Source organism: Mobula birostris, chromosome 29 (assembly GCF_030028105.1).
Source record: "Mobula birostris isolate sMobBir1 chromosome 29, sMobBir1.hap1, whole genome shotgun sequence".
Lineage (NCBI taxonomy): Eukaryota > Metazoa > Chordata > Chondrichthyes > Myliobatiformes > Myliobatidae > Mobula > Mobula birostris.
In genome coordinates, this window is record NC_092398.1 from 23817221 (window position 1) to 23845101 (window position 27881).

General features: G+C 45.6%; 2 protein-coding genes across 2 annotated transcripts; one reads left to right on the top strand and one right to left on the bottom strand.

Annotated features, from left to right (window-relative positions):
• The first annotated feature begins 283 nt into the window (after positions 1 to 283).
• Positions 284 to 2376, top strand: LOC140190145 (probable G-protein coupled receptor 139). The gene is made up of 2 exons (XM_072246655.1): positions 284 to 353; positions 1466 to 2376. Exons 1-2 carry the CDS (start codon positions 284 to 286, stop codon positions 2374 to 2376), a joined length of 981 nt encoding a protein of 326 aa, XP_072102756.1.
• Positions 2377 to 17968: 15592 nt separating this feature from the next.
• Positions 17969 to 18817, bottom strand: LOC140190146 (N-formyl peptide receptor 3-like). Its single transcript, XM_072246656.1, has one exon. The coding sequence runs from the start codon at positions 18815 to 18817 to the stop codon at positions 17969 to 17971; it is 849 nt and encodes a 282-aa protein (XP_072102757.1).
• Positions 18818 to 27881: the final 9064 nt, after the last annotated feature.

Consider the following 27881-nt stretch of genomic DNA (forward strand, 5'->3'; position numbering starts at 1 on the left):
CCTTGTCCGAAATGGAGAAGAATTGCAGCAATGTTCTAATTTACGAAGTCACCCTCATGGGAAAGTTTGTTAGCTGTTAGCAATGCTAATTGTGACGTCAGTCATTATGTTTGTTCACTGACTGCATCTTGAATCGATATCATTCCACATGATTGAATTGTAAACAAAATGAACTTATTTAATTGGTTTTGGCGTTTGAACGTCAAGTATATTTAGGACTCCTTCCGAAATTAACAAAAGCGCGATTGGGGTCAGTAACGGCGCTCGCCTACCGTCACGGAAAATGCATGCGCCACCCAGAGGCTTGGTGTACGCCATTTACTACACGGCTCTTGCTGTGATCGCGGTTCCAGGTAAAGCATTTCTTACTGATTAAATATCGATGCTCTTGTGGTATTTACGATTTGAGTTGCTGCTGACATGTGTACCTAATAAAGTGAACGGATACATAAGACAATTAAATACAAAGTACCACATATTTTCTAGGATGCCTAAGACTTTTGCAGAGTACTGTATCTACTAAATGTTTACCAATATTAACAAAACTTAAAGACTGACAAATATTACTGTTTCAAGGCCAAATAGAGATAGAGATATCTTTCCACAACGTGCTTCAAATCAAATCAAATTTAATCCAGGAAGGAAATGACATTAAAGAAACAGCTTCCAGTACTGTGGAAACCTCTTAGATACCCTATCTCTCTCTCTCTCTCTCTCTCTCTCTCTCTCTCTCTCTCTCTCTATATATATATATATATACATATATATATATCTATCTATCTATCTATCTATATATATATATACGAAATATTTTTTTTGTGTGTGTGTGTGTGTATGTGTGTGTGTGTGTGTGTGTGTGTGTCTGATGTTCACTGGATTTTTGTGTTTGGTTGTGTCATTTTCCAAAGACTTGTGTGTGAAAATCCCAGAAGATCAGAAGCTTTGAGACACTGAAACCACGCCGTATGGCAGCAAAAATTGTTTCACGGTCAAGGTCACTGAGATCACTTTGCAACCCATTCTCATGTCTGGTCTAACTAACTTGACCAGGGAGCCCAAAATTTTTATGCCAGTAACCGAGGAGTCCGTGGACCTCAGGTTAAAAACGCCTCCTCTCGATCACTTCTCATCTTTTTATGCATTGACTTGCTGTCACGTGATTAGTTAATCAGATATTCGCATCTACGAGCTAGTGTGCATAATAAAGTGGACACAGAGTGTATATTTGATTACCATGTGTTAATTAAGCCTTTTTTTCCCTACTTGCTTTCGTTACTGGTCATTCTGGTTTCCATGCCAGGTTGTGATGTCAATTAGGAATCTCTCAATTCTACAGCATCTAGAAAAATTTGTCATAGATCTTTTGGCGGCATGCCGAAGTTAAGTAAACTTCTACGTTCAAAGTTCTGCATTACTTCTGCTGTGGGTTTGTTCAGTCACTAATCTCCAATTGTTTCTCTCACAGTTAATATAGTAGCCATTGTGATCCTGTCCCGAGGAAAATGTGGCCTGTCCAGATGTATCACCCGGTATCTCGTGTCCATGGCGGCGACAGACCTGCTGGTAATTATCACCGCCGTGATATTAAACAGGATTCCCGCTATTTATTGTCCCGGTAGTTTCCTCTCCATCACGCCTGTCTGCAGTTTCAGCGTTGCGTTAATTTACGCCACCAGGGACAGTTCGGTTTGGTTAACGGTAGTGTTCACCTTTGACCGATATGTCGCCATCTGCTGGCAGAAGCTCAAAGCAAAGTACTGCACCCACAGAAACGCTGGGATTGTGGTGTCTGTCGTCTGTACTTTGGGCTGCGTGATCAACATCCCCTGGTACTTTTTGTACGAACCAATCTACGTCATTGACAACGTGCCCTGGTATTGCAAACCGAAGGGTATCCTTTATTCTATTCTGCCTTGGACAATATTTGATTGGACCGATCGCCTTCTGACCCCTTGCCTCCCGTTCCTGCTTATTCTCACGCTCAACGCTCTGACTGTCAGGCACATTTTGGCAGCCAGTCGGGCCCGTAGGAGACTCCGCAGTTGCGCCGTGGGAGAGAGACAGAGCGACCCGGAGATGGAAAGCCGCAGGAAGTCGATCGTCCTGCTCTTTGCAATCTCGGGATGTTTCATCCTTCTGTGGATGCCGTATGTTGTCTACTTCTTTATCGAACATTTTCAAGTTGGTTTTACAATCTCTGGCTACAGCGACCCCAGATTTATCCTGATGGAAAGTAGCAATGTGTTTCAGATGCTGAGCTGCTGCACAAACACGTTTATCTACGCAGTGACTCAAAACAAATTCCGGGAAGAATTGAAGGTTCTGATGAAATTCCCGCTGACCGCTTCACATTCGTCAGGTCCGTCACGGAAGTAGGAGGTTCCTGCTGAAAAATAATGCATAATGAGCGAACTTTTTCCGTGGTCACAAGTAAGTTTTGCTCAAAAGTCTAGATTTAATTTGACTTAGTAGTATCTCCGTCATTGCATATCGGAAATCATTATTTAATATAAAGATTAATTTAATGGTCTCATTTTTGGTTGTGGGAGACGTAGAACCATATGACTTCCCACCACCCTATTCTCGGCTTTCGCAGGAATCACACTGTCTATGATTTTCTTGTCCATTCGGCCCAACCCACTTGTCTTCCTCCTGGCACTTATCCTTGCGAGCGGAAGAAGTGTTTCACCTGCCTATTAATTTCTCGTTCAGCATCATTCAGGACCGCAAACAGTCCTTCCGAGTGTGGCGACAGTTCACCTGCGCATCTGCCAGTACCGTTTGGTGTACCGGGTTCTCCTGCTGCGTCGTCCTTTACATCCGTGAGGACCGACGTAGACTGGGTGAGCTCCACTCTGTTCACAATAAAATGATTTCTATCTGGCCAACCATTTCAATTCCATTCTCCATTCCCATTACAACATATTGATCTATTCATAGCTATTACATTTCCGATGATGCCATTCTCAGGTTGAAGGAACACCTCATATTCTGTCAGGCTAGTTTCCAGCTTGAAGGCAATAAGATCGATTATTCTAACTTCCAGTCATCTTCCACTCACTCCTTCGCTTATTCTCCATTTCCTACTCTAGTTCCACTCTTACATCTTCTCTTCTCCTCCCCTGCCCACATCTCTCTCGTGTCCTTGCACCTTAATTTTCTCCATTGGCCACTCTCCACACCTACGCAATACTGACGTTGTTTCTTTCAACCGCCACTCCTCAGCCGCCCCGTTATCGGCGTTCACTATCACTTTCTACCTTGTACTCACTTCCTTGCCCTGACTTTTTAGTCTGGCTTCTGCTCGCTTCTTTTCCATCCCTGATTAAGAGCATCGGGCTGTAACGTCAAATATATATTCCCTTCTATGATGCCACCTAACCTGCTGAGTTTCTGCAGCATTTTGTGTGTATTGCTCGAAGGTTTTCAGCGTCTGCAGAAACGCATGTGCTTATGAACTGCCTGTTATTGTTTAAACCAAATGAAGCATCTCACTCAAGTGATTTTAGTAGCCGGAGAACGAAATAACCATCCAGCACAAAGTGTCCGTGCACAAAATGCAATTGGATAATTATCACGTGACGTTCTGTATATTCTGAGCATGCGTATTGTGGAGCTTTCAATGTATCATCAAGCTTTACTTCAGAAAGACGTGCAGTGTTTTCATGGAACCTCATGTGACATCTCATATATCGTTTCATCTCTAATATATGCTTGTCGACATTTGTACTCTGGGAATTATTAAGGTCCTTCCTATTCACCCGATCTATGTCTCTCTTGCAACTTTCTATCAGTTGCCCCATCAGACACCGACGCTCCGGATTAAACAACCCAAGTTTCGCTAATCTATTCTTATACCTCTGAGAGTGGTTAAAACTGAGCTAGTGACATGATGAAGGAAGCTCTGAACACCGCCAGAGATGGAGGACCATCATTACTGGTCGAAACGGCAGCTGTGTAACGGGCAGCAGGTAAGTAGGTCCTAACAGTTGAAGTCCTCTATTCCGAGCAGCACCCTGGTGATCATCTTCGAAATCAGTAAAGGGTCCTGCTGATTCTTATTGACCGACGTGACAGCAACGGTAGCACAGAAATCTGCTCTAATTCCTCCTTCCATTCTCTTCATATTTTTTTAAGAGTGGGGATAAAATCTGCCCCCATTCCTATCCTTTGTTACTTGAGTTTGGAAATGAAGGGGTTAACCAGCAGCGACAGTTGTCCTGAAATTCTGGCGCCTGGATTCAAGAGAATAAGGTGAATTAGCAGCGGTCCCATTCTGGTCCCGAGATAAGGGAAGCCTGAACTTATCGGAGCATAAATCAGATCGGTCTGGGTCTGCTCCACAAATCCAGCAAGGCTGATTTATTATCCCTCTCAACCCCATTCTCTTGAGTTTTTTCAGTAACATTTGACGCCTGACCAATCAAGAACCTGTCAGTCTCTGCGTTATGTATACCCAATAACTTGTCCCCCAGAGCCAAACAGAAACAAATTGCACACATTCACCGCTGCCACCCTCTCGCTAAAGGCAGCATATACCACACATCCAGGTCCTGATCCACCGAATCAGTATTCCCCTTACGTGTTGGGGCCTGCCTAACCTCTCCTGCCGTTAGCTCTACAGTCGCCCCGCGTTTCCGCAGTACCTTACCAGGAGTAGGCTCGAAGCCGTGTTCGGGGTCTGCCTTCACCTCTTGTCTCAGAGGCAGCAGGTGGTCCCGATGGAGAATTTTGGCAGGCCCATTCCCATCCTCTGGTTTCGCTCGGAAAACTGGTAGCTGTGGCATCTGACTCTGTACCACGTTGGGCGTAGCCGCCCAGCGATCATCCAGCTTCTGCTTTCCAGGTCGCCCCAAGTTTCTTATAAGGACTCGGTCTCCCGGCAGGAGTTGGGAGAACCTCACCTTCTGATCATATCACCTCTTATTTCCTTGATTCTGCTTGGCAGCCGCGACCCCAGCTAATTCATAAGCGCTTTTCAGCTCTCTTCTCATGTCAGACATATACTTCAGATACGTCTTCGGTGGTAAGTTGCCCTTATCAGTTCCAAAACAGAGATCCTCGCCTCGCGCCTAAACATCAGATAGTATGGCAGATAGTATAACCTTCATGCGGATAATCCCCAGCACTAAGCCCCCAGATCTCCAGTGCCCTGAATGGGGTCAATGGTAAATGCTTCAGATACCGGTTGTAAAACGAATGGTACAAAAACGTGACCTGCGACCCGGTGTCGAGTATGGCTTTAGCATAAATATCCTCTATCCGTAGCAACACACTGGAGCATGGTCCCACCAAGTCTTTAGGAATTGGGCCTTCCTCTTTCGGGGTTTCCTTGGTTCCTTGCTGCGAACATGTTTCCTCAGAGACACCAGGGCGTTCCCTCACTGAGTCTCCTCTAAGTTTTCCCACCGATTCTCTCTTCTTAGGTACCCGGGGTCTCACTCACCTTCTTGTGTGACAGCTGCTGCCAGCAGCCCTCTTCATTGTTCGTCCCCTTAGGCAATCCGCTGATCCCGCATCAGCTCCATGATATGGGGGGGGGGGCGGTCACACCCACTGATAACAGCTGGCATATCTCTGTTCTCAATTCTGCCACAATCTCCTCTACCGCTCCCGTAGTCAGTTCACGCAGGAGACTACTATCGAGGATTGTACCATGCTGACGGAGGCCACCCGCGCCTCCGACGCATTCTCCTCTTCCCTCACCTCTCTGATCAGCTCAACAAAAGATGGAGGGGGCGCGTCTTACGAGACTTCCGGAGACCCCCAGCGATCAGACCCTGGGAATGGGCGCCCCAGGCTGCCCGATCCATTCTTATCTGATCCACCTCAGCCGGCTGAATGACCCTTCTGCGCTGCAAGCAATTTAGCAAGTCCAGGCAACATCCTTGTAAACCTTCTCTGCACTCTTTCAACCTTATTTATAATGCTTCCTGTAATTTGGTGACCAAAATTGAACACAATACTCCAGATTCGGCCTCACCAATGCCTTATACAACCTCATCATAATATTCCAGCTCTTATACTCAATATTTCCATTAATAAAGGCCAATGTACCAAAAGCTTTCTTTACGACCCTATCTACCTGTGACGCCACTTTTAGGGAATTTTGTATCTGTATTTCCAGATCCCTCTGTTCCACTGCACTCCTTAGTGCCTTACCATTAACGTTGTATGTTCTACCTTAGTTTGTCCTTCCAACGAGCAATACCTCACACTTGTCTGTATTAAGCTCCATCTGCCATTTTTCAGCCCATTTTTCCGGCTGGTCCAAGTCCCTCCGCAGACTCTGAAAACCTTCCTCACTGTCTACTACACCTCCAATCTTTGTATCATCAGCAAATTTGCTGATCCAATGTACCACATTATCAAGCAAATCATTGATATAGATGACAAATAACAATGGACCCAGCACTGATCCCTCTGGCACACCACTAGTCACAGGCCTCCACTCGGACAAGCAATTCTCTACTACCACTCTTTGGCTTCTTCCATTGAGCCAATATCTAATCCAATTTACCACCTCTCCATGTATACCTAGCGACTGAATTTTCCCAACTAACCTCCCATGCGGGACCTTGTCAAAGGCCTTACTGAAATCCATGTAGACAATATCCACTGCCTTCCCTTCATCCACTTTCCTGGCAACCTCCTCGAAAAACTCCAATAGATTGGTCAAACATGACCTACCACGCACAAAGCCATGTTGACTCTCCATAATAAGTCCCTGTCTATCCAAATGCTTGTCGATTCTGTCTCTTAGTACTCCCTCCAATAACTTACCTACTACCGACGTTAAGCTTACTGGCCTATGATTTCCCGGATTACTTTTCGATCCTTTTTTAAACAACGGAACAACATGAGCCACTCTCCAATCCTCCGGCACCTCACCTGTAGACAGTGACATTTTAAATATTTCTGCCAGGGCCCTGCAATTTCAACACTCCACCTTTTCGATTTGTACAGTTTCCATGATCTCACTACTTGTTTCCCTTAATTCCATAGACTTCATGCCAGTTTCCTTAGTAAATACAGACGCAAAAAACCTATTTAAGATCTCCCCCATTTCCTTCGGTTCCGCACATAGCCGACCACTCTGATCTTCAAGAGGACAAATTTTATCCCTTACAATCCTTTTGCTCTTAATATACCTGCAAAAGCTCTTTGAATTATCCTTCACTTTGACTGCTAAGGCAACCTCATGTCTTCTTTTAGCCCTCCTGATTTCTTTCTTAAGTATTTTCTTGCACTTCTTATACTCCTCAAGCACCTTATTTACTCCTTGCTTCCTATACATGTCATACAACTCCCTCTTCTTTTTTATCAGAGTTGCAATATCCCTTGAGAACCAAGGTTCCTTATTCCTATTCACGTTGCCTTTATTCCTGACAGGAACATACAAATTCTGCACTCTCAAAATTTCTCCTTTGAAGGCTTCCCACCTACCGATCACATCCTTGCCAGAGAACAACCTGTCCCAATCCATGCTTTTTAGATCCTTTCTCATTTCCTCAAATTTGGCCTCCTTCCAGTTAAGAACCTCAACCCTAGGACCAGATCTATCTTTGTCCATGATGAAGTTGAAACTAATGGTGTTATGATCACGGGAACCAAAGTGCTCCCCTACACATATTTCTGTCACTTGTTCTAACACGTTTCCTAACAGGAGATCCAATATTGCATCCCCTCTCGTTGGTCCCTCTATATATTGATTTAGAAAACTTTCCTGAACACATTTTACAAACTCTAAACCATCTAGACCCCTAACAGTATGGGAGTCCCAATCAATATATGGAAAATTAATATCCCCTACCAGCACAACTTCATGTGTCCTGCAGTTGCTGCTATCTCTCTGCAGATTTGCTCTTCCAATTCTCGTTGACTATTGGGTGGTCTGTAATACAATCCCACTAATGTGGCCATACCTTTCCTGTTTCTCAGCTCCACCCATAAGGACTCAGTAGACAAGCCCTCTAATCTGCCCTGCCTGAGCACTGCTGTAATATTTTCCCTAACAAGCAATGCTACTTCCCCACCTTTCATTCCTCTGCCTCGATCACACCTGAAACATCGGAACCCTGGAATATTAAGCTGCCAGTCCTGCCCCTCCTGTAGCCAAGTTTCACTAATTGCTATAACGTCATAATTCCACGTGTCAATTCACGCCCTCAACTCATCCACCTTCCCCGAAATACTCCTAGCATTGAAATATATACACCTCAGAAGATTTTTACCACCACTCACAACCTTTCTATTAGTGAATTTGCTCGAACTTTTAACATCATTTATTTTCACCCCAGCCACACTGTCAGCTCTGGCACTCTGGTTGCCATCCCCCTAGAAATCTAGTTTAAAGCCTCCCCAATAGCACTATCAAACTTCCCTGAAAGGACATCGGTCCCCCTGTAGTTCAAGTGTAACCAGTCTCTCTTGTACAGGTTCCACCTGCCCCAGAAGAGGGCCCAATTATCGTGAAATCTGAAACCCTGCCCCCTACACCAGTTCCTCAGCCACTTGTTCATCCTCCAGAGCATCCTATTCCTACCCTCACTGGCATGTAGCACAGGTAGCAATCCTGAGATTAACATCCTCGAGGTCCTGCTTTTCATTTTCCTACCAAGCTCTCTATACTCACTCTCCAGGACCTCCTCACTCTTCCTTCCTATGTCATTGGTACCGAAGTGCACCACGACATCTGGCTGATCACCCTCCCACTTCAGAATGTCATGCAATCGATCAGATATATCCTGGACCCTGGCACCTGGGAGGCAACAAACCATCCTGGATAATCTGTCATGACCATATGGCCTGTGCATAGGCTAGGGTTTGCTCATCATTCCATATCAGCGCCAATTTTCCGGCACACACTGGATGTCTGGCCCCTGTGGTCATTCGGTGACCCTTGAGGGCTTCATGACGTGTCACTCTTGTAGCTCTATTCTTCCTATTTCGCAGAGTGTGCAACACTATGGGGAGAGCTTCTGGCCATGACAAGTTATTGTCCTGACATACTTTGGATAGGGCATTCTTCAATTCCCCATTCACCCTTTCGACAATCCCCGAAGACTGTGGCTGGAAAGAAATATGCAACTTCCATTGAAACCCCATGGCCTGCACTAAATCCTTCTCAATCCTGCCCGTAAAGTGAGCACCTCTGTCACTGTTTAACCCCATGGGTAGTCCATATCTCGGTATTATTTCCTTGCACAATATCTTTACCACAGTTCGAGCGTCATCTTTCCGGGTGGGAGAAGCCTCCACCCATCGGGTGACCATGTCCGCAATTACCAACATGTACTTATATCCTGAGGCCGGGGCATCTGTACAAAATCAATTTCCAAATTTTCAAAGGGCATTTTAGGCATCAGAAGGTGGTCATACTTAACTGCTCCCGGTCCTGGGTTACTTAGCTGACTAATCAGGCAGGAGCGAGTGATTTTCTGTACACTGTAGTTTTCGTTCTGCCAGGTGCATACCATTGACGATCGATTGAATGTTGCATCCCTCCTTTGCCCATGTGTGCCTGTGCGTGCACTAGGCGACGCAGGGGCAAACACAATTTCTCGGGCACACCACCTGGGTCTGGTCTGGGTGAAACCAAAATCCCTTTTCAAAGCGGCATTGTGCCTTCTCCCACGTTCGCTTTTCCTGTGGGCTAGAGTTCTGCTGTGCTTCCTGTAATTCAGCGGGCTTTAAAACAGCGATGGGGGAGTTATTCGTAGCACAGAGAGCTTGAAGGACCGGTCTCCTCGCAGCTGTCACTCTTTTGGCTGCCTGGTCAGCGCGGGCATTTCCCTGGGAAATTTCGTCTGTCGCATTGGAATGCGCTTCACACTTAATAATCGCTACCTGTCTGGGCAACTAAGTTGCCTCAGCAAATTTAACACTAGCTGGGAGTGTTTGATGGACTTACCCGCTGATGTAATAAAACCCTATTCTTCTATATTTGGCCGAAATCATGGACAACGCCAAAGGCATAGCGAGAGTACGTATATATATTGGCTGTTTGGCCCATGGCTAGTATACAGGCTCGAGTTAGGGGAAAAAGTTCTGCAGCCTGGGCTTATTTGCCATGAGGTAACGCATAGTCCTCCACTGTCTGGTGTAGATCCACCACAGCAAGGGTCATCCCTTGGTTTGTGAGAAGATCCATCAGTAAAAAGGATCAAGCCCGCATTCGGCAAGGGTCTACTCGCAGATCCACCCTGAGGGAAGTGAAGTGTTGTACCACAGTAATGCAGTCACGCTCGTCTTCTTCGGAAGGCTCTGGAACAAAGGTAGCAGGACTAACTGCAGGTAATCGGGGATACGCATAATTGGGGTGTGACAGCAAAATCACCTCGTATCCTGTGCGTCAGAGGCGGTGAACTGTTGTGTTGCGGATGAGTTGAAAAGCAACATTACAGCATGGGGCAGCCGGACTTCACAGGGGTGGGCGAGGACCAGTGGCAACGACTTTTCGACCACAACAGCTGTTTCTGCCACTGCGCGAAGACATGCAGGCATCCATTGCGGGGAGCGCCGTAGAGCAGTAGGCGACCGGGGTCTATCCGCTCCCATGCTTCTGGGTGAGTTCTCCAGTAACGAACCTTCCGTTTTCACAGACGTGCAACTGGAAAGGACGCTCATAGTTGGAGAGCCCTAAAGCTGGGGCTGTGGTTATAACTGCCTTCAGGGTTCGGAATGCGTTTACTCTCTCCGAGTTCCACTCTACTTGTGTAGACGCTTCATTTGCAGTGGCGGCACGGAGGACTGCATCATGCAGGCGGTAGTTGTGTATCCATTGTCGACAAGAGCCGACCATCCTCAGGAAGGAAAGAACATCTTTCTTCGTTTTAGGCGGCCGTATCCGTAAAATGGCCTGTATTCGTTCCGGTCCTATCTCGCGAGTCCCAGCCTTCAATTAAAACCCGAGGTACTGCACTTGTGGCTGGCAAAATTGCAGCTTGGATTTAGCCACCCTATGACCCTATTTAGCCACCCGGGCGGCTAGGAACTGGAGTAGTGTCACTGAGTCTTTTACACAGTCTGCTAGTGTAGCTGACGCCACCAACAGATCGTCGACCTATTGTATTAATATGGAACATCCTCCCAGATGACACTTGTCTAAGTCATGTTAAACGGCAGCAGCGTACACGGCCGCACTTTCGGTATACCCCTGGGGCAGTTGGGTCCAGGTATACTGATGCCCTTTGTATGTGAAGGCAAATAAATACTGGCTATCTGGATGGAGAGGAACAGAAAAAAGCGCGGAGCACAGGTCGACCACAGTGTAGACAGTAGCATCAGAGGGAATGGATGAAACAATCATACTGACGTCAGGTACCACCGGTGCTATGGGAATTGCAATGCTGTTTACAGCCCTTACATCATGCAGAGAGCGCGCCGCTCATTGGGCCGTCCAACTTTACGTATAGGCAGTATTGGTGTGCACAGCAGCTGACGGTAGGCTTGAGAACCCCCTGTTGGAGCAGAGAGTCTATGACCGGGGCTATGCCTTCTTCTGCCTTAGCTGCTAGTCGATACTGCCCAACACATGGTAATACAGCTTTTTTTTTGCTTGACACAGAGGTCTCTCGCAGTGAGCACTCGACCCACGTGTGTCTTGTGGAGGGCCCACAAGTCTGCATTTATCCTTTCCAATGATGAAGGGCTCCTATGGCCTGCCGGATCGGGCGGTTGTTGTCGTTGAAATTCGGTTAGGGGGTCCTCCAACTGGCGGGAAGTTCCCGGAAGGTGTGCTCTTCCCTCCTGAGGCCCGTTCCATTCAAAGTCCCCAATGCGGTGGCTAACAGGGGCTGATTACAACCGTTTAATCATTGGGCCTATCTGTTTCTCCTGATAGAGAGGCCGTATAGCAAGGGGTAGGTGAGGTATTGACGCAGGTCAGAGATGGGGCAGGGATTGCTGCTCTGCGGTCAGGCGTACCGGGATACCCGGCCCTTTTTTCTCAAAGTATAGATAAGGGTCTGAGTGCATTTTAGCTTTCAGCCCTTCGTGGGTGTACGCCTTTTCTCGGTATTCCGGATCATCTTCCCTTTTGTACCAGGCGGTGCAGTGTAAACGGGAGTTGTATCGGACCACTTGCAACAAGCCCCACAAAGCTTCAGTGCGAGCCGTCGGCGCCAGCCCCTCAAGTTCAGGCCGCAGCCGGGACATTTTACCTCTGTAGGGGTTGCCCTCGAGTTTCCAGCATTACAATACCGGGTCGAGTTTGGCCTCGTGGATGAGAAACAGGGTCGTTAACTGATGCGTCCGGGGCGAGGGTACTTCCATGTACATGCCCTGAGGAGTGCAGTAAATAGTAGCTCCTACCTTACACAGAGCTTGGCGTCCCAACAGGGGCAGGGGAGTAGTATTGGAGACTATCAAGGTTTCTCCCAGGGACAAGGGGAACTTCTTCGATAAGGGTTCTGACAGTGGGATTCCGGCTACCACTACGGTTCCTAACCTGTTCTGGCTCAGGGGTAATCCCAGGGTCGGGGTACAGAGGATAGGGTATCGCCAGTGTCCACCAATTGAGTGTCTCCTATTCTAAGGTTTACCGTGGGTTGCGTTTCGGAGTCTTGGGAAAGTGCTATGACCACTCCCTATCCCACCACCTCCCCTGGGACTCCTATTCCATTGGGAAAAGGTTGCTATAAGAGAAGGAGGTCACCTCTCTCTCGTTTTGTTCAGTCGATTGTGTTGGTTCTTTATAGGGAAGACTTCGGCCCTCCTTTGCCCAAATTCGGCACTCTTAGGCCCAATCTCCATTTTTCCCACACCTTCGGCACATATCCTGGGATTTTTCAACTCTCTTGTTCTATGTCCTCCCTTTTTCTTTTCCCTTCCCCTGTTCCTGTCGGTAAAACTTTGTCTAGTGCGTTTTAAGGCCACCCCAGGGGCCGACGAAGATTCCCTCCCTTTCCATGTTTATCAAAGTAGTGACTAGTTCTGACCAAGGCATAGCCTGCCAGTTCAAATCTCGCATTTTAAAAATCCACCTTGTTGGGGCAACATTAAATTTAGCAGAGTCTGGATGGCCAATGGCCCATTCTTTTCTAAGGGAACTCAGGCGTACTCCTCTCAGGTATTCTTAAACCGAGCTATAAAATCAGGGGCTCCTTCATCCTTCTTCTGTAGGAATCTAGTCACTTCTCCTGAGTCCCCATGCCGTTGTGCTGCCCTCATGATGGCCTCGTGCCCTCTATTGGCCAGCCAAGAACCCAGCGGAACCTGGAATGTCTCTTTCAAAGCTGCCCAGGAACATTCCTAGACCCATTTCAAAATGGGTCCTCAAGTCAGCTGTGAGATGCTTATAAATTTCGCACATTTGCTCCAACCAATTGAGGAACGCTGTTGGTCTTTTTATAGGATTAGGGGCCTCAGCCATCATAGCTTGTGCTTCGGCAGGCGTCCATGGCTTTAATATTGCCGTTTCTCCTATCATTATTTTTAGAAGCTGAACAGTCGGAGAGGTGGAGGAGTCAGTGCCATTCGTTGCGTAATGCTTCTGGTTTGTACCCCTTCCTCCAGTTCTACCACCCTGCCTTCCTCTCCCCCTGCCCCTTGTTCGAGTTCTTCAGCTCCTTCAGCAGGAGTTGAGCGCGCCGATTGTTCCTGAGTGCGGTTATTCTGCTGACCCAGGCGGCTACCATCTCTATCAGTCCATTTGGTCCGAAATTAGGACCACAATATCTCCTTTCGAGAGATACCATTTGGGGTATCCGGGGGTATAATGGTACGGGGGCCGGCATCGTTGGGAGGGGCGGACTGGGTGGGTAGGGTAGCGGAGCGGTTGGTGGTGCCGGGCCTTGCTTTTCATCGAGACTCTTCGTGACAGGGGGCTCTTCCACTTTTTCTTTCTTTCTCTTTTGTTTAAGGGGCTGGTGTCTCATTGCCACCTCCATCCATTTCCCAAAACATCCCATCATATACTCAAAATCTCACTTAGGGTTCCTATTTCCATTCGCTACCTCGTCCCAACAGGTCTGTTACAATTAATTTTAAAACTCCCTCCGTACCGCCAGTCTCCCTGCGACCAGCGGTAAAGATCGTTGCAGTTACAGCATATCGATCATCACCTGTTTCCCGAATTACCGTGTCTTCTGGTGACTCCGGGGGTACCAGGGGATCTCCTACCTTCCACCGAGCTTTCTTCACAGTTTTCATCCGTTTCTCCGTTTTCCTACTTACTTTCAAGGACCTCCGCGATCTTGCTCGTCGGGGCGGGTCTGCAGGAGCAGCAGCAGCCGCCCGACTGCAGACAGTTCCCATTGTCTGAAAAAGAGCATAGTTACGCCGCGCGCCCGCTTATTTCCCCGAAAACTTCTCTGTAGCGCTCACTGGTTTAGAGTTTCTTCATTTCTCCGTTCCTTTATCTTCTTAACGGTGGCCTTCCTTTTAAAATTTCAGTCCTCTTTTCAGCTAGGACCTGTCGGCCGTCCCTCTTTCAGACAGGACGCCAGAACTAGTCGTCCCCCTTTCAGCTGGGACGCCAAAAATTTAACATTTCCCACTGCCACCCCCCATATCCGCGCCCCCGTCCCCCCCCGCCGTATCACCTAGGGCGCCAGCAATTTAACATTTCCCACGGCCTTCCTTTTAAAATTTCAGTCCCCTTTTCAACTAGGACTCGTCGGCCGCCCCGCTTTCAGCCAGGAGGCCGGATCATCTTAACTTGGAAGGTCCCATCTTTCCGCTCGGGTTCTTTTTTCAGAGAACCTGCTAAAATATTACCCTTCCAACTATTCCCTCCTGAGTTGGAAGGTGTTAGGATACTAAAGAATGTCCCATCCCCGTCGCCAATTTGTCGAGGAGAAAGAATGCTCGGACCCGAAGGGAGCTGCTTTCGATAATCTTTATTGATACATGATGTCATGGAGAGCCCAAACCCCGAAAAAACGGGGTCTTGGGACTCTGTCAAACAAGAAAACTTAGTCATATATATACATGATTGGTGCGTGACAGGAAACACTGAGGTGGATTTTTACAGCAGTAAGGTCACGTGCCTCAGGACATTGTATGACCAGATAATTCCTTATTTGAACCTTTGTCTAGCATTTACAGAGAATAATGTCTAACATTTTGGAGGACCATGTATAATTAGTCCACTGCATCCTGCATGACGACTTCAAGGCAAAGCTTAGCAATCAGTTTCTTAGTATTTTAGCAGAACTCCAGCAACGCTACCGAATAGCGAAGTAAAAAAAAAAAAAATCCTTGATCAGTTACACATTATATCTAAGTGTTAGTTCTCTAAAATATATCAAGCAAGCTGGCTCAACCGCATGCACATAAAAATTCTCAGAACAAAGAACTGCAGGTACAGTTATTTTTTTTATCTCGGCTGCAAGGCACATTACAGTCACACAGAGTATATTAATTACAGATAAATGATTATAGATTTCGATTTCACATTTTAATGCAAATTATTAGCCCCTCAATGCCCATTACAATGTAAAACATTGATATTTTTCTTCCACAGTGACATCATATCCCCTTGAATTCTAAATCAATGATCTAAATGACAGATAATGGGCAGAGGTGTACAGTATATGTGTCGTGCTCAAAGCCCCAAATCTTTTAATCGTTTCAACGGTGTCATGGACTTTGGAGATGTTCATTTTTATATCTACTGGTAATCATGATGTCTCTAACTCCCTGGGAGCCTTCCAGTACCTGGCCCATAGCTTTCTGCCGGAGAGCAGGTGCAGATGTTACTGCCAAATAAGCCTATTACAGCGATAAGGCTGTTTGTGAGTATTTATGGTGAGAAACACTTTGGACTCTTCTTCCATCTCCATCTGTCGGTAGACCTCAGCTTAGTCCACATTGCTGAAGTGATTTCCTCCGGAAAGGTTCGCAAAAATTAACCTCTATCCTGGGCAAAGGGCATTGATATATCTTAAGTATTGGATTGATGGTGACTTTAAAAACTCAGGATAGGACAATCGCAAAAAAATAAAATCTAAACAAAAATAGCGTGCGGTCAGTAAGGGAAGGCAGGTGATTGGACATACTTGCCGTCAGCCGGGTGATCATCTGTGCATTAGAGATGCAGAATCAAAAATGGTAGCAAATATTGTCCGCAATATGTTATATCTCAAAGCACGGAGTATAAGAAATAAGGTAGATGATCCTATTGCACTGTTACAAATGATCAGGTACGATATTGTGCTCATTATGAGTCGTGGCTGAAGGAAGATTGCAGTTGGCAGCTAAATATCCAAGGCTGCACATTGTATTAGACAGATAGGAAGGAAGGCGGAGGGGGTGGCGCGGTTCTGCTGGTAAAGAATGACATCAAATCAGTAGAAAGATGTGACATAGGATCGGAAGATTTTGAATCCTTGTGGGCTGAGTTAAGCAACTGCAAGGGTAAAATGACTCTGATGGCAGATATACATAGGCGCCCCAAGAGTAGCTGGGATATAAACTACAGATTACAACAGGAAATAGAAAAGGCTTCTCAAAAAAGTAATGTTATCATAGTCATTAGAGATTTCAACATGCAGGTGGATTGGGAAAATCAGGTTGGAATATCGGAAATCAGAGATGCAAAGGAAACAGTTTAAGGTTAATTTGTAGGCAGAATCGGTGGTGAAGAAGGCAAATGCAATGGTAGTATTCATTTCAAGATGTCTGGAATACAGGAGCAGGGATGTGATGCTGAACCTTTATAAAGCAACGGTGAGACCTCACTTGAGTATTTGGAACAGTTTTGGGTTCTTCATCTAATAAGAGAAGAGTTTGCACTGGAGCGTGTTTAGAAGAGGTTCAGAAAGATGATTCCGGTAATGAAAAGTTTATCATAGGAGGAACGTTTTATAGTTCCGGGTCTGTACTCTCTGGAATTCAGAAAGATGAATGGGATGTCATTAAAACCTTTCGAATATTGAAAGGCCTAGACAGAGATGATGTGGAAATGATGTCTCCCATCACAAACAGAAAAATTGCAGATAGTGGGATTCCGAGAAACACACACAAATTTCTGGAGCAACTCAAGAGGCCAGGCAGCATCTATGGAAAAATGTAAATTCGACCTTTTGGGTTGAGACCCTTTGGCAAGACCGGACGGAAAAAGATGAGGAGTAGAATGAAAAGGTGGGGAGAGGGGAGAGTGAAACACAAGGTAGTACGTCAAACCGGGAGGACGAGGGTTAAAGTAAAGAGCTGGGAAGTTGATTGGTGAAGGAGATACGGGGTCGAGAAGGGGAGAGGACAGAAGCCCATGGAAGAAATTAGAAGGAGCAACAGAGGGAGGGGATGGACAGGCAATGTGAGAGAGGAAAAAGGGGATGGGGAATGGTGTAGGAGGGAGGGCATGACTGGAATTTTGAGAAATCTATATACATCCATCAATTTGGAGGTACCCAAATGGAATGTAAGTTATTGTTCCTCCAACCTGAGTGTGGTTTCATCTCTACAGTGGCCGAGGCCATGGTTTGCTACATGGGAATGGAGACTGGAACAGCCAAAAACGAGGTGAAACCTGATGGAGATTTGATAGGTTATGAAAGGCACAGACCAACAGTATATTTTACCCAAGGTTGAAATGTCTAACACCAGAGGGCAAGCATTTAAGAGGAGAGGGTGTAATTCCAAGGGAGATGTAAGCGGCAAGTAGCTTACACAGAGAGTGGTGCGTGCTTCGTATATGCTGCCTGGGATCATGGTAAAGACAGATAGCTTAGAGACTTTTAAAGGATGTTTATATCGGCGAAATGAGCTAAATGGAAGGATATCGACATTGCGTATTCAGAGAGGATTAGATTAATTGGCCATTAATTTACTGATTTAATTGATCCGGCACATTGTAGGCCGAATGGCCTGCCCCTGAGCTGTACCATTCTGCGCCCTATGTTCTAAGAGGTTGGAATAAGCGTGCAGGAAAGCCTCCAGTGCTGACCATATTTGCAGCCGACCGTCCACTCTGTCTGTGGTCTGGAGATATTAGTCGGCTGAGGACCCCTGAGGTATTCTATCAAACATTCGTGTTTGAGGTGGGATTGCGGTTCTGGGTCTCACCCTTTAGCTCATGCTCGGTGAAGGCCAGCAGGAGCGAGGCAAACAGGGAGCGTCTGATAACCTGACGGAAGTTGCTGCTGGCGAAGACGTAGACAAAAGGGTTGAGGGAGCTGTTGAATGAGGCCAGGGCCTCGGTGAATATGAGCCAGTCCCGAGACACACTTTCGGAGAAGTTTCTCAGGAGAGTGCAGAGAGTGACGGGGAGGCAGCAGATCACAAAGGTGGAGACCGCGGTCACGATCAGGCGTATGGGCTTCCTGGCCTTAGCGAATCTGTTCCCGTGCAGCCTCCAGCCAACGAGGGAATAGCAAGTGATCATAATTACAGAGGGGAGGCCGAAGATGAAGATGGTCCAAATTATGATACGCTCGGAAAGATACCGAGGGAAGAATAAAGGCAGGCACATGGCGATGGCTGTGATCCAGACCATGAAGCAGGTCACACGAACACAAGCGAAGCTCAGATGTTGCTGGAACCAGATGGGCCGTAAAATAGCCAGGCAGCGGTAGATGCTGATGAGGAATAACAGATATATGCTGGCGAAAACGCTTAGAAACATAATGGATCTAATAAATACCGAAAGCGATTCGGAAACGCGGAGCTGGGTGGTGTCAGCCATGAGGAAGGGAAGAAACAGGCAAAACGTCAGGTTAGCCACAGCCAGGTTCAGGAAGCACACAGTGTGGGCGTTACCCTTCATCTTGAACCCCGTCACCCAGATGACTGCGCCGTTACCCGGGACGCCCAGTAGGAAGGTGAGGATGAGGATAACCATTGACATGACGGAAGGTGCGCCCCACTCCATCCTGACTCTAAAGACAGTGAAATTGCAGTCGGTGAGATTCCCAGTGGGCGTCGAATTACACATTTCCTCGCTGAGCGACTTTGATGGGTCTGGTGGTGGAAAAATTGTGGAAGTTAGAGGGTTGAAGAATTGAGCGAAGAACTATTGTGGAGGGAAGGAGAGAACGAAGAAGGAAGGAGGCGACACGGAACAGAAACAGGACACATATTATGGCAGTGATGGCGGATTAAGTCAACTGCAGCGCAGCGACCACAATCTTCTTTCAGTACTTGCTACTGGACCCTGACCGCCCAGAACTGTCAAATACCGTGTGGTGGCTGCTCGTGTTTTGTCCTCCTACTGCCGAGATATACCCTTCCCAGGGTATAAATCTAGGACTAAATCTTCAATCATGGCATCCGTATTTTCTAACCCTTGATTCACAGAAATAATCATTCTCTGGAATGTTCCTGGCGTATTTTTCATTCCAAAGGGTAAAATGTTATACTCATACAGTCCAGAAGGTTTTACAAACACAGAGATTTCCCTGACTCTCTTGGTCAATGGAAAACACCAGTACTCTTTTAACAGGCCAATCTTCATAAGGAATTTAACCTTTCGAACCTTAACAATGCAATCATACACCCTAGGCATAGGCCAAGCATCTGTTTTGTCGCTGCGTTTACTTTCCTATAATCGGTACAAAATCTCACACTACCGTCAGGCTTGGGCACGATAACACAAGGTGAGGCCCAATCAGATGTTGACGGCCTAATAATACCATTTCCCAGCATGTATTCGATCTCTTGCTCAGCTAATTTACCCTTTTCTATGTTCTTTCGGTAGGGGTGTTGTTTAATTGGGTCAGCTTGATCTACATGCACGTCATGCCCAGCAGCGGTAGTTTGTTTGGGCACATAGGGAAATAAATCCTGATACTCAGGAAGTAATCATTTCAATTGCTTTTGCTGCTCCGGCTCCAGATGGCTTAATTTGGTATCAATGTTTTCGAAGATAACGGAATTCATGAGCCCCACTGAGACTATGTTTGGCTTGTTAAAGTTTCCTGACATGACAATTACCTCTTTCTCAGGCTGTCCAGTTTCGTATGTTCTCACAACAATACACACAGGTAATGTTTCTGAGTCATAATAACGTTTTATCATATTGATGTGTACTAATGGAGTGAGTTTTCTGTGGTCGGTTGTTAAAATAACATAATTCAAAGAATCAAATCGGCAGATTATTTGGCACGGCCGTCTAAACTTTAATGGAGGCGGGTTGGTCAATATTGGAAACAGCGCCAGCACTTTGTCTCCTACCTGATATGTCTGTTCTCGGGCTCGTTTATCATACCAGAGCTGCATTTTATTTTCAGAACTTTGTAGGTTCTGTTTTGCAAGATTACAAACTCTGTTGAGTCTATCCTTGAAATGCAAAACATAACTCAACAAGTTGACATGCACCTCCTCATCAGACCATTGTTCTCTGAGCACGGTGAAAGGTCTTCTCGCTCTGGGACCAAATACGATTTCACATGGACTAAATCCCAACTACTCCTGCACTGAGTCCCTTAGGTCAAACAGGAGCAAATGTATCCCCTTATCCCAGTCCTTTTCATTCTCAATACAGTATTTTTTAATCATTTTCTTAAGGGTGGAATGGAATCTCCCCAAAACTCCTTGGGATTCCGGGTGAATAGCAGACGATGCAATTTGGTTAGCTCCCAGTTTATAACCGGTCTGCTGGAATAATCCTGATGTACAATTACTGCCTTGGTCGGATTGAATCTCTTTGGTCAGACCAACCAAATTAAGAATCCTAACAGGAGCTCTCACCACAGTTTTAGCCTTCATATCCCTGAGAGGGATCGCTTCTGGGAAAGTAGATGCAGTGCACATAATGGTTAACAAATACTGATGGCCAGCTGCAGTCTTTGGCAATGGGCCAACACAATCCACTATGACTCTGGAGAAAAGTTCTGCAAAAGCAGGTATCGGCCGAAGTGGGGCACTGGGATGGCCTGTTTAGCTTTACCGACAACTTAACAAGTGTGACAGGTCCTGCAAAAGGTCACAAATTCTTTCCTTAAATTAGGCCAGTAAAATTCCTTCATAACTCTGTTCACAGTCTTATTCACTACAAAATGTCCACGTAAAGGCATACTATGGGCCATGTTTAAAATTTCAGTCCTGTAAACTTTCGGGACCACAACGTGATGCACAATTGCCCAGTCCTCACTCACAGGCACAGTAGCTGGTCTCAACTTCCTCATTATCACCCCGTCCTTGTAGATAATAACCTACTCGCACGTTCTGAATCTCATCATCTGACAGAGCTATTTCTTTTAAAGCTACAATCTCAGAATCTCGATTCTGTTCTGCTATAAATTCCTTGCTGGATAAAGATAAATCTTTGCCATCAGACTTACTACTTACATCCTGGTGAAACATAGAGGGTAGAAAAGTCTTTGTTAATCAATCATAGCCTGAACCCCGATTTTGGCTATCATGGGTATCAGAATCAAACAGCTCAGAAATGTCCGCCTCGACCGAACTTTTAGTCATGCTTCGTGTTATTGCGCGGGCGGGATAAATATCAGAATCCGTGTATGGATCATCAGTGGCAGGTTTGCTTGTTAGCTGCATTGCTAGATAAACTTCACCCCCTGCAAGGTCATTGCCCAGCAACAAATGAACATTCTTCAGTGGTAATTCAGGTTGTACCTCTATCTTAACGTGACCTGATACAAATACGGATTTCAAAATTACTTTATGCAGCTGCACGGAAAGAATCCCTTTCCCAATACCTCTAACAGTGTTTAATTCGGCTGTTTTTGTTTCGTCACCAAACTTCAGAACACTGTCAAATATAAGGGACCGAAAAGCCCCAGTATCTCGAAAGATCCTCACTGGGACCGGGGTTGACTCCTCCGTTATGGACACAAACCCATTAGGTACGAAACGATCAAATCCTTTCTGAACTCGGTCAAACCTCTCAGTCTTTAACTGAGCCTCATCAGAATGTGCAGGACCCTATGGGTTTTTAGATGTTTTAACCTGCTGAATGCAAGCGTTCCGGACTGTCTCCTTTTCTTTCTTCTTCTTCTTCAGAATGGAACAATTAGTCATCATATGACCAGGTTTCTTACAATAATAACGGCTAAGACCAGAATATTTTTCCTTTAACTGCTTACCTTCATCCTTACTTTTGTCAGTATTTCCCGATTTAATTTCTGTCTTACCCTGCGGGTTAGCCTGTTACTCTTTTGGAAGCTCCTGTTCGGGCCGGGCTAAACTTAACCTTGTGGGTTAAAGCATACTCATCTGCTATTCTGGTAGACTCCTGCCAAGTGATAGCATCTTTTTCATCTCAATATGTCTTTATCTCAAGAGGGACACACTTTTTGAATTTATCAATCAAAACCGACTCTTCCAAGCTGTTCAAATCACCGTTTACATTTTTAGAGGTGAACCAGCGATCAAAATACACAAACCTTTAATATGCAAATTCTACATAAGTCTGGTTCACAGATTTCCTCAAATTCCTAATCTTTGTCTGTAAGCTTCCGGAACCAACTCATAAGCCTTGAGCACGGCCTCTTTCACTATGTCATAATCAGCTGCCTCTTTAAGTGATAGGGCCGAATAAGCTTGTTGGGCTTTACCCTTAAATACACATTGTAAGTAAACAGGCCAGTCGTCTTTCAGTAACTTTCGATTTTGAGGCACTATTTCAAAATGCAAGAAATATTTATCAACTTCAGTTTCCTCAAATGGAGGTACCAAATTAACTTCTCGACTGGCAGGAAACCTATCGCCAGGGTCTAGCACTAGACCTCCTTGCTTCAATCTCTCTATCTTTTCCACCGCGAACTCCCTCTGTCTTTCTGCCTCCTCTCTCTGTTTGTCTGCTTGTCTAGCATCATACTGCCTCTGTTCTTCCGCCCCCTCCATCTTTAATTTTTCTAACTTATACTGGAGCTCAAACTCGCTAGGTTTACTTTCAGGAAACAACTCCAACTCCTCCATTTTTAAAACATCCTCAGGTACATAATACTCCACTATTGTCCTCTGCATCTGTGGCCTCCTCATTGTCGATTTCACCCTAGTAAGTTTCAACTTTTTAACAATACTCAACAGCTCAACCCTTCTGGCGTCCTCTAACGCCTCAGTGTTGGCGCTTCCAGAAACTTATCAACATCCATTAGTGGCACAATCCCCGACGTAAACATCATGGAAAATCTGTAGATAGACCTCAAAATAGCAGTGCATGCAAGGCGGCCCAAGAATCTCACACAACTAGGAGCCTTTTTCAAGGAAGAATGGGCGAAAATGCTCCAAACAAGAATTGAAAGACTCGTACCTGGCGACAGAAAGCCTTTACAAGCTGTGATACTTGCCACTTACTAAGTACTGACCATGCAGGGTCCCACACTTTTGCTTCGGGGCCTTTTCCTATTTTTGTTGTTTTCAAACTGTAAAACATGGAAATAAAAAAGTCGTAATTGCTTTAAATATTAAAGAAATGTGTCATCTTTATCTTTATGCCGTTTGGAAATCAGGTCATCTTTTAGTCGCTTAACTATTCACAGTAACAGCAATTTTGACAGGTGGTGCCCAAACTTTTGCCTACCACTGCATGTGCCTAAGGCGTTTGTAGAGAACTGTAGAATACGGCACAGGGATATCCCACAATATTGGGCTGAAACAACTAAATTAGTAGCCACATGGCCAACAGTACGAAGCACGGCTGCTGACAGAATGTCCAATTCCCTCATATTCATGTACCCATCCAAAGGTCTCTTAAAAATCTCTATGTATCTGCCCACACTACTACCTCAGGCAGCACATTCCTGCTGGTTACATCTCCTTTGATCTTTCCGCCTCTCACTTTAAAGACATGTCCTGGGCATTTCAACCCTGGAAAAAGATACTTTCTGTCAACTCTATCTCTGCCTCTCAGAAACTTATGAACTACTTCTACCACTGTTCCACTACTAGCATTACTAACATCACTAGTACTCTTGTTACAACTATCATTGTAGGAACAGGCCCTTGGCCGAGTAGACCATGCCTACGATTTTCCCATTTACACCAATAATTTTACAACCTTTTTAAAGTGTGACCTTGTATGTTGCATCTATTCATGTGCCTGCCTAAATATCGCTGGAACGTAGTGATTGGATATGAAGTTTCCCATCCTGGCAGCCACGTTGAAGGTGTCAACTCATTATGGACGTCATGGTAGCGTAGAGATTGGCATAACTTTACGGCAGCGCCAACGAACTGGGTTCAATTCACGGCGCTGTCTGCAGGGAGTTTAGAAGTCGACCCTGAGAACTCGTGGGTTTCTTCTGGGTGCTCCGGTTTCCGCACACATAAGAGCATGAGTCGGTAAGATATAGGGGCAGAATTAGGCCCATCGAATCTGCTCAGCACCAATCTCTTTCCTCCCCCTCATCATATCCTGATCAATTAAGAAACTATCAACCTCTGATTTAAAAATACATCGATATACAGCAGGCTGCTGGAATGAATTCCACAGAATCACCACTCTGGCTTTAGAAATAATCTCTCTTCTAAAAGGACGGCCCTCTATTCTGAGGTTGTGTCGTTTAGTCTTAGCCTATTTCACCATAGGAAACATCTACTCCTCATCCACACAATCGAAGCCGTTTAACATTCGACAGATTTCTATGAAGACACCCCCCATTCTTCTGAATTACAGTGAGTAGAAGCCCATGATCATGGAACTTTCCTCATATGACAAGCTTTTCAAACCCCAGAAACTTCGACGCCAGTATGTTATTTGATCGTTTGGGGGTAATTGGGCGGACGGTCATGTCGGGACGGAATGGCTGGTTGCAGTTCTTTATTTCTAAATCTAATAAAAGATTAAAATAAACTTTGAAATGCCTCTCCCTTACATTCTGTTCAGTCTCCCCTCATGATAAATATAAGCCTTACCCTCAATTTTGCTCCTACCATGGAAAAGCGATTCTAACTGTCTCCACCATCTCTGTATCTAGTGTCTTATTTTCTTTTGTTAAGTCATCCGTAAGCGGCTTTCGGCCGCATGGAAGACAAACCCAGCTTTTGTAACCTCTGACTTTCTCCTCACTGAACTGCATATTGACAATCCTACTGCCCTGACTTCATTGCCGAACTGAATATACTCTCCTGTAAACTCTCTCGAAAGTAGTAAGGCAAGGGTCCCTCCGCAACGCAGCCACGCTGATGATCCTTGATCAGCTGCCACATTTCCAAATTAATATAAACCCCGTGGAAATGCATCTCACCTGTCCCTGGGATCTCCGGCTCCGCCTCGGTCCTTAGCAGTTTTGGATACTTGTACCCAGGCTTTAAATTCTCTAGAGCGCACGAAAGTACAGTACTCTTGAACAGGAATTGCACAGCGACGGACGGTGGGATTCCTCGAGTGCTCGAGGTAAAACGAGGATTTGTGTCTTGTGCGGAATTTTGGATGGTGATTGAGCAAATGTGGGGCCTTGGTTCCGAATGAGCCGAAGAGATGAGTTAGTCCACCTCGGTAGGGACTCTCTGGGTTTGAAGACCTAAGAAGCTCAAAATAAGGAAGTTGAGGTGTCGACATCATGAGATAAATAAAACATTTCCTTTTTATTTTTGAGAAGTGAAGTGGATACAGAGGCCACTTGGTTAATTTCTGAAATTAACCCCATTTGGTCACGTGACTTATTTACCTTCAGACCTTTGTGGTTCCCCAGTACATTCCCTCGAGGAATAGTGAATTCACACACTTCATGCTGGTGTCTTCCACAGTGAACATTGATGGAAAATACCTATTCAGGTGGTCCGCCGTTTCCGCGTCCGCCTTTAGTACCTCTCCAGCACCTTTTTTAAAGCCGTCCAAACTCTCTGCGTTTGAAGTTCCAAGAAGCTCAATATGTGAAATGTTGAAGGGTTGACATCATGAGATAATGTTCTACTCAGAGAGCGGTGAAGATCAAAACATTTATTTTTGAGAAGTAAAGCAGACAGAGAGGCTTCGTCTGCCGGACGTTGTCCAATGGGACCTTACAGAGTGAGTTTCTTTCTGAGATTACTCTATCTGGTCCAGGTGACTGGCCTATCTCAGACCTTTGAGGCTCCCAGAACTTTTTCTCCAGGTATAGTTAATTCAAACCCTACATGCTAGTGTCTTCCACAGTGAGTGCAGATGCAAAATACATATTCAGATCATCTACCAAGGACCGGTCCCCCATTACTCCCTCTACAGCACCTATTTACAGCGGCCCAATATCTATTCTCGCCTCTCTTTTACACTTTACTTATCTTAGGAAACATTTGGTATCCTCTTCAAAATAGTTGTTCAGCTTACCCTGGTATTCTATTTGCACCTTCTTAATTACTTTTTATTTTCCTTTTGTTGGTTTTTAAAAGTTTCCTAATCCTTTGAATTCTCAGTGACCCTTGCTGTATTATATGCTTACCGTTTGGCATTTTGCTGGTTTTAACTTCTTTTCTTGGCCACGATTATTTCGTTTTGCCTTTAGAATACTTCGTTCTGTTGGGATGTACATATGCTGTGCCTTCCGAGCTGCCATTACAGCCACTGCTGTTCTGCCAACGTCCAAGTGTTCTTTTCCAATCAATTCCGGCCAAGTCCTCTCTCATGACTCTAATTACCCTTATTCTGCGGTAATACCTGATAAATCTGTGTTTATCGTACCTTTTTCAGGGTAAATTCAATCATATTAAGATCACCTTTTCCTTAGGGTTCTTGTACCTTAAGCTTTTCACAGAATTCCTCAGCGACCAAGACAGGGACTTCTTAAACTTGCAGTTTCTTAGCTCTATCGCCAACGATTGAATATCTTCCTTTGCATTGTCACCTCTTCCTAATGATTCCATTTCAGTTTTTCAGCATCAGACCCACGCCACGCCCTCTGCCATCCTGCCTGTCCTTGCGGTACATTGTGTATCCTTGGGCATTACGCTCCCAACTATAATCTTCTTTCAGCCACGCAAGGATATTCGACCACTTCGGGTTCAGATGTAATCAGTCCCTTTTGCACCAGTCATACCTCCCACAGAAGAGATCCCAATGACCGATGAATCTAAGCCGCTACGTGCCCCTTGCACTAGTTCATCAGTTACTCAATCATCTGCCAACTCTTCCTATTCTTACGATGACCGGCACATGACACAGGTAGTAATTCAGAGGTTAGCACCCTGAAAGTTTTGTTTCTTAGTTTCACCGTCGTCTTTTGGGAATGCCTTATATTGGTTCAGAGACATCCCTGATCCTGGCAGCAGGGAGGCAACATACCACTCTTGTATCGGTACCGCGCCCACTGAACCGCTGCCGTCTGGAGATTAGAATTAGCTCGGGTTTCCCATTGCGATCAGATCAAGGGTGGAGGTGGTCCAAATAAAGAACCCTCTGAAACCAGTGCGTATTTTTACCTCTAATCACTGTTGAGTATTAAGGTGTTTGAGGCACATTCTCTGAAGTCACTACACGCTCCTTGACAGATCGGTGTCAAATAGCTTTGCGATGGAATGCAAGACTACTCGGGACTCTCCATTGATGCAACTTTATCTGCTTTAACTGCCATCTTCTGCTAGCTTCACCAGCTCGAGCTCTTCGAGCCTCTATGAGGAGCCAGATGCCGTTCTGCTCCAAGGGTTTTAGAGCAGCAGAATTGTTCAGGTCTTGTGTTAGTCATTTAAGCCTGGTATTTTGTGTTTCATCTTGTAAAGTGTATTCTGACTGGCTCGGTCACTCTGCGTCCTGTTATTATCCAAGCGGACGCCTGATTCGAGCTTATTGCGAATGTATCGAAAGGACAGGCGAGGAAGGAGAAAGTACGGCGTGGCGCCATTGGTAAGAAATAGAAAATAAATTATTAGAAAGAGGTGACATGGGGTAAGAAGTTGTTGAGGCAATGTGGATAGAACTAAGGAACTGCAAGGATATAAAGATGCTCATATATGTTACCTATAGACCGCCTAACAGTAGTAAGGACGTGGTCTTCAAGTTACAACGGGAGGAAGAAAATGCATGCCAAAAGGACAATATTACAATAGTCATGAGGGAT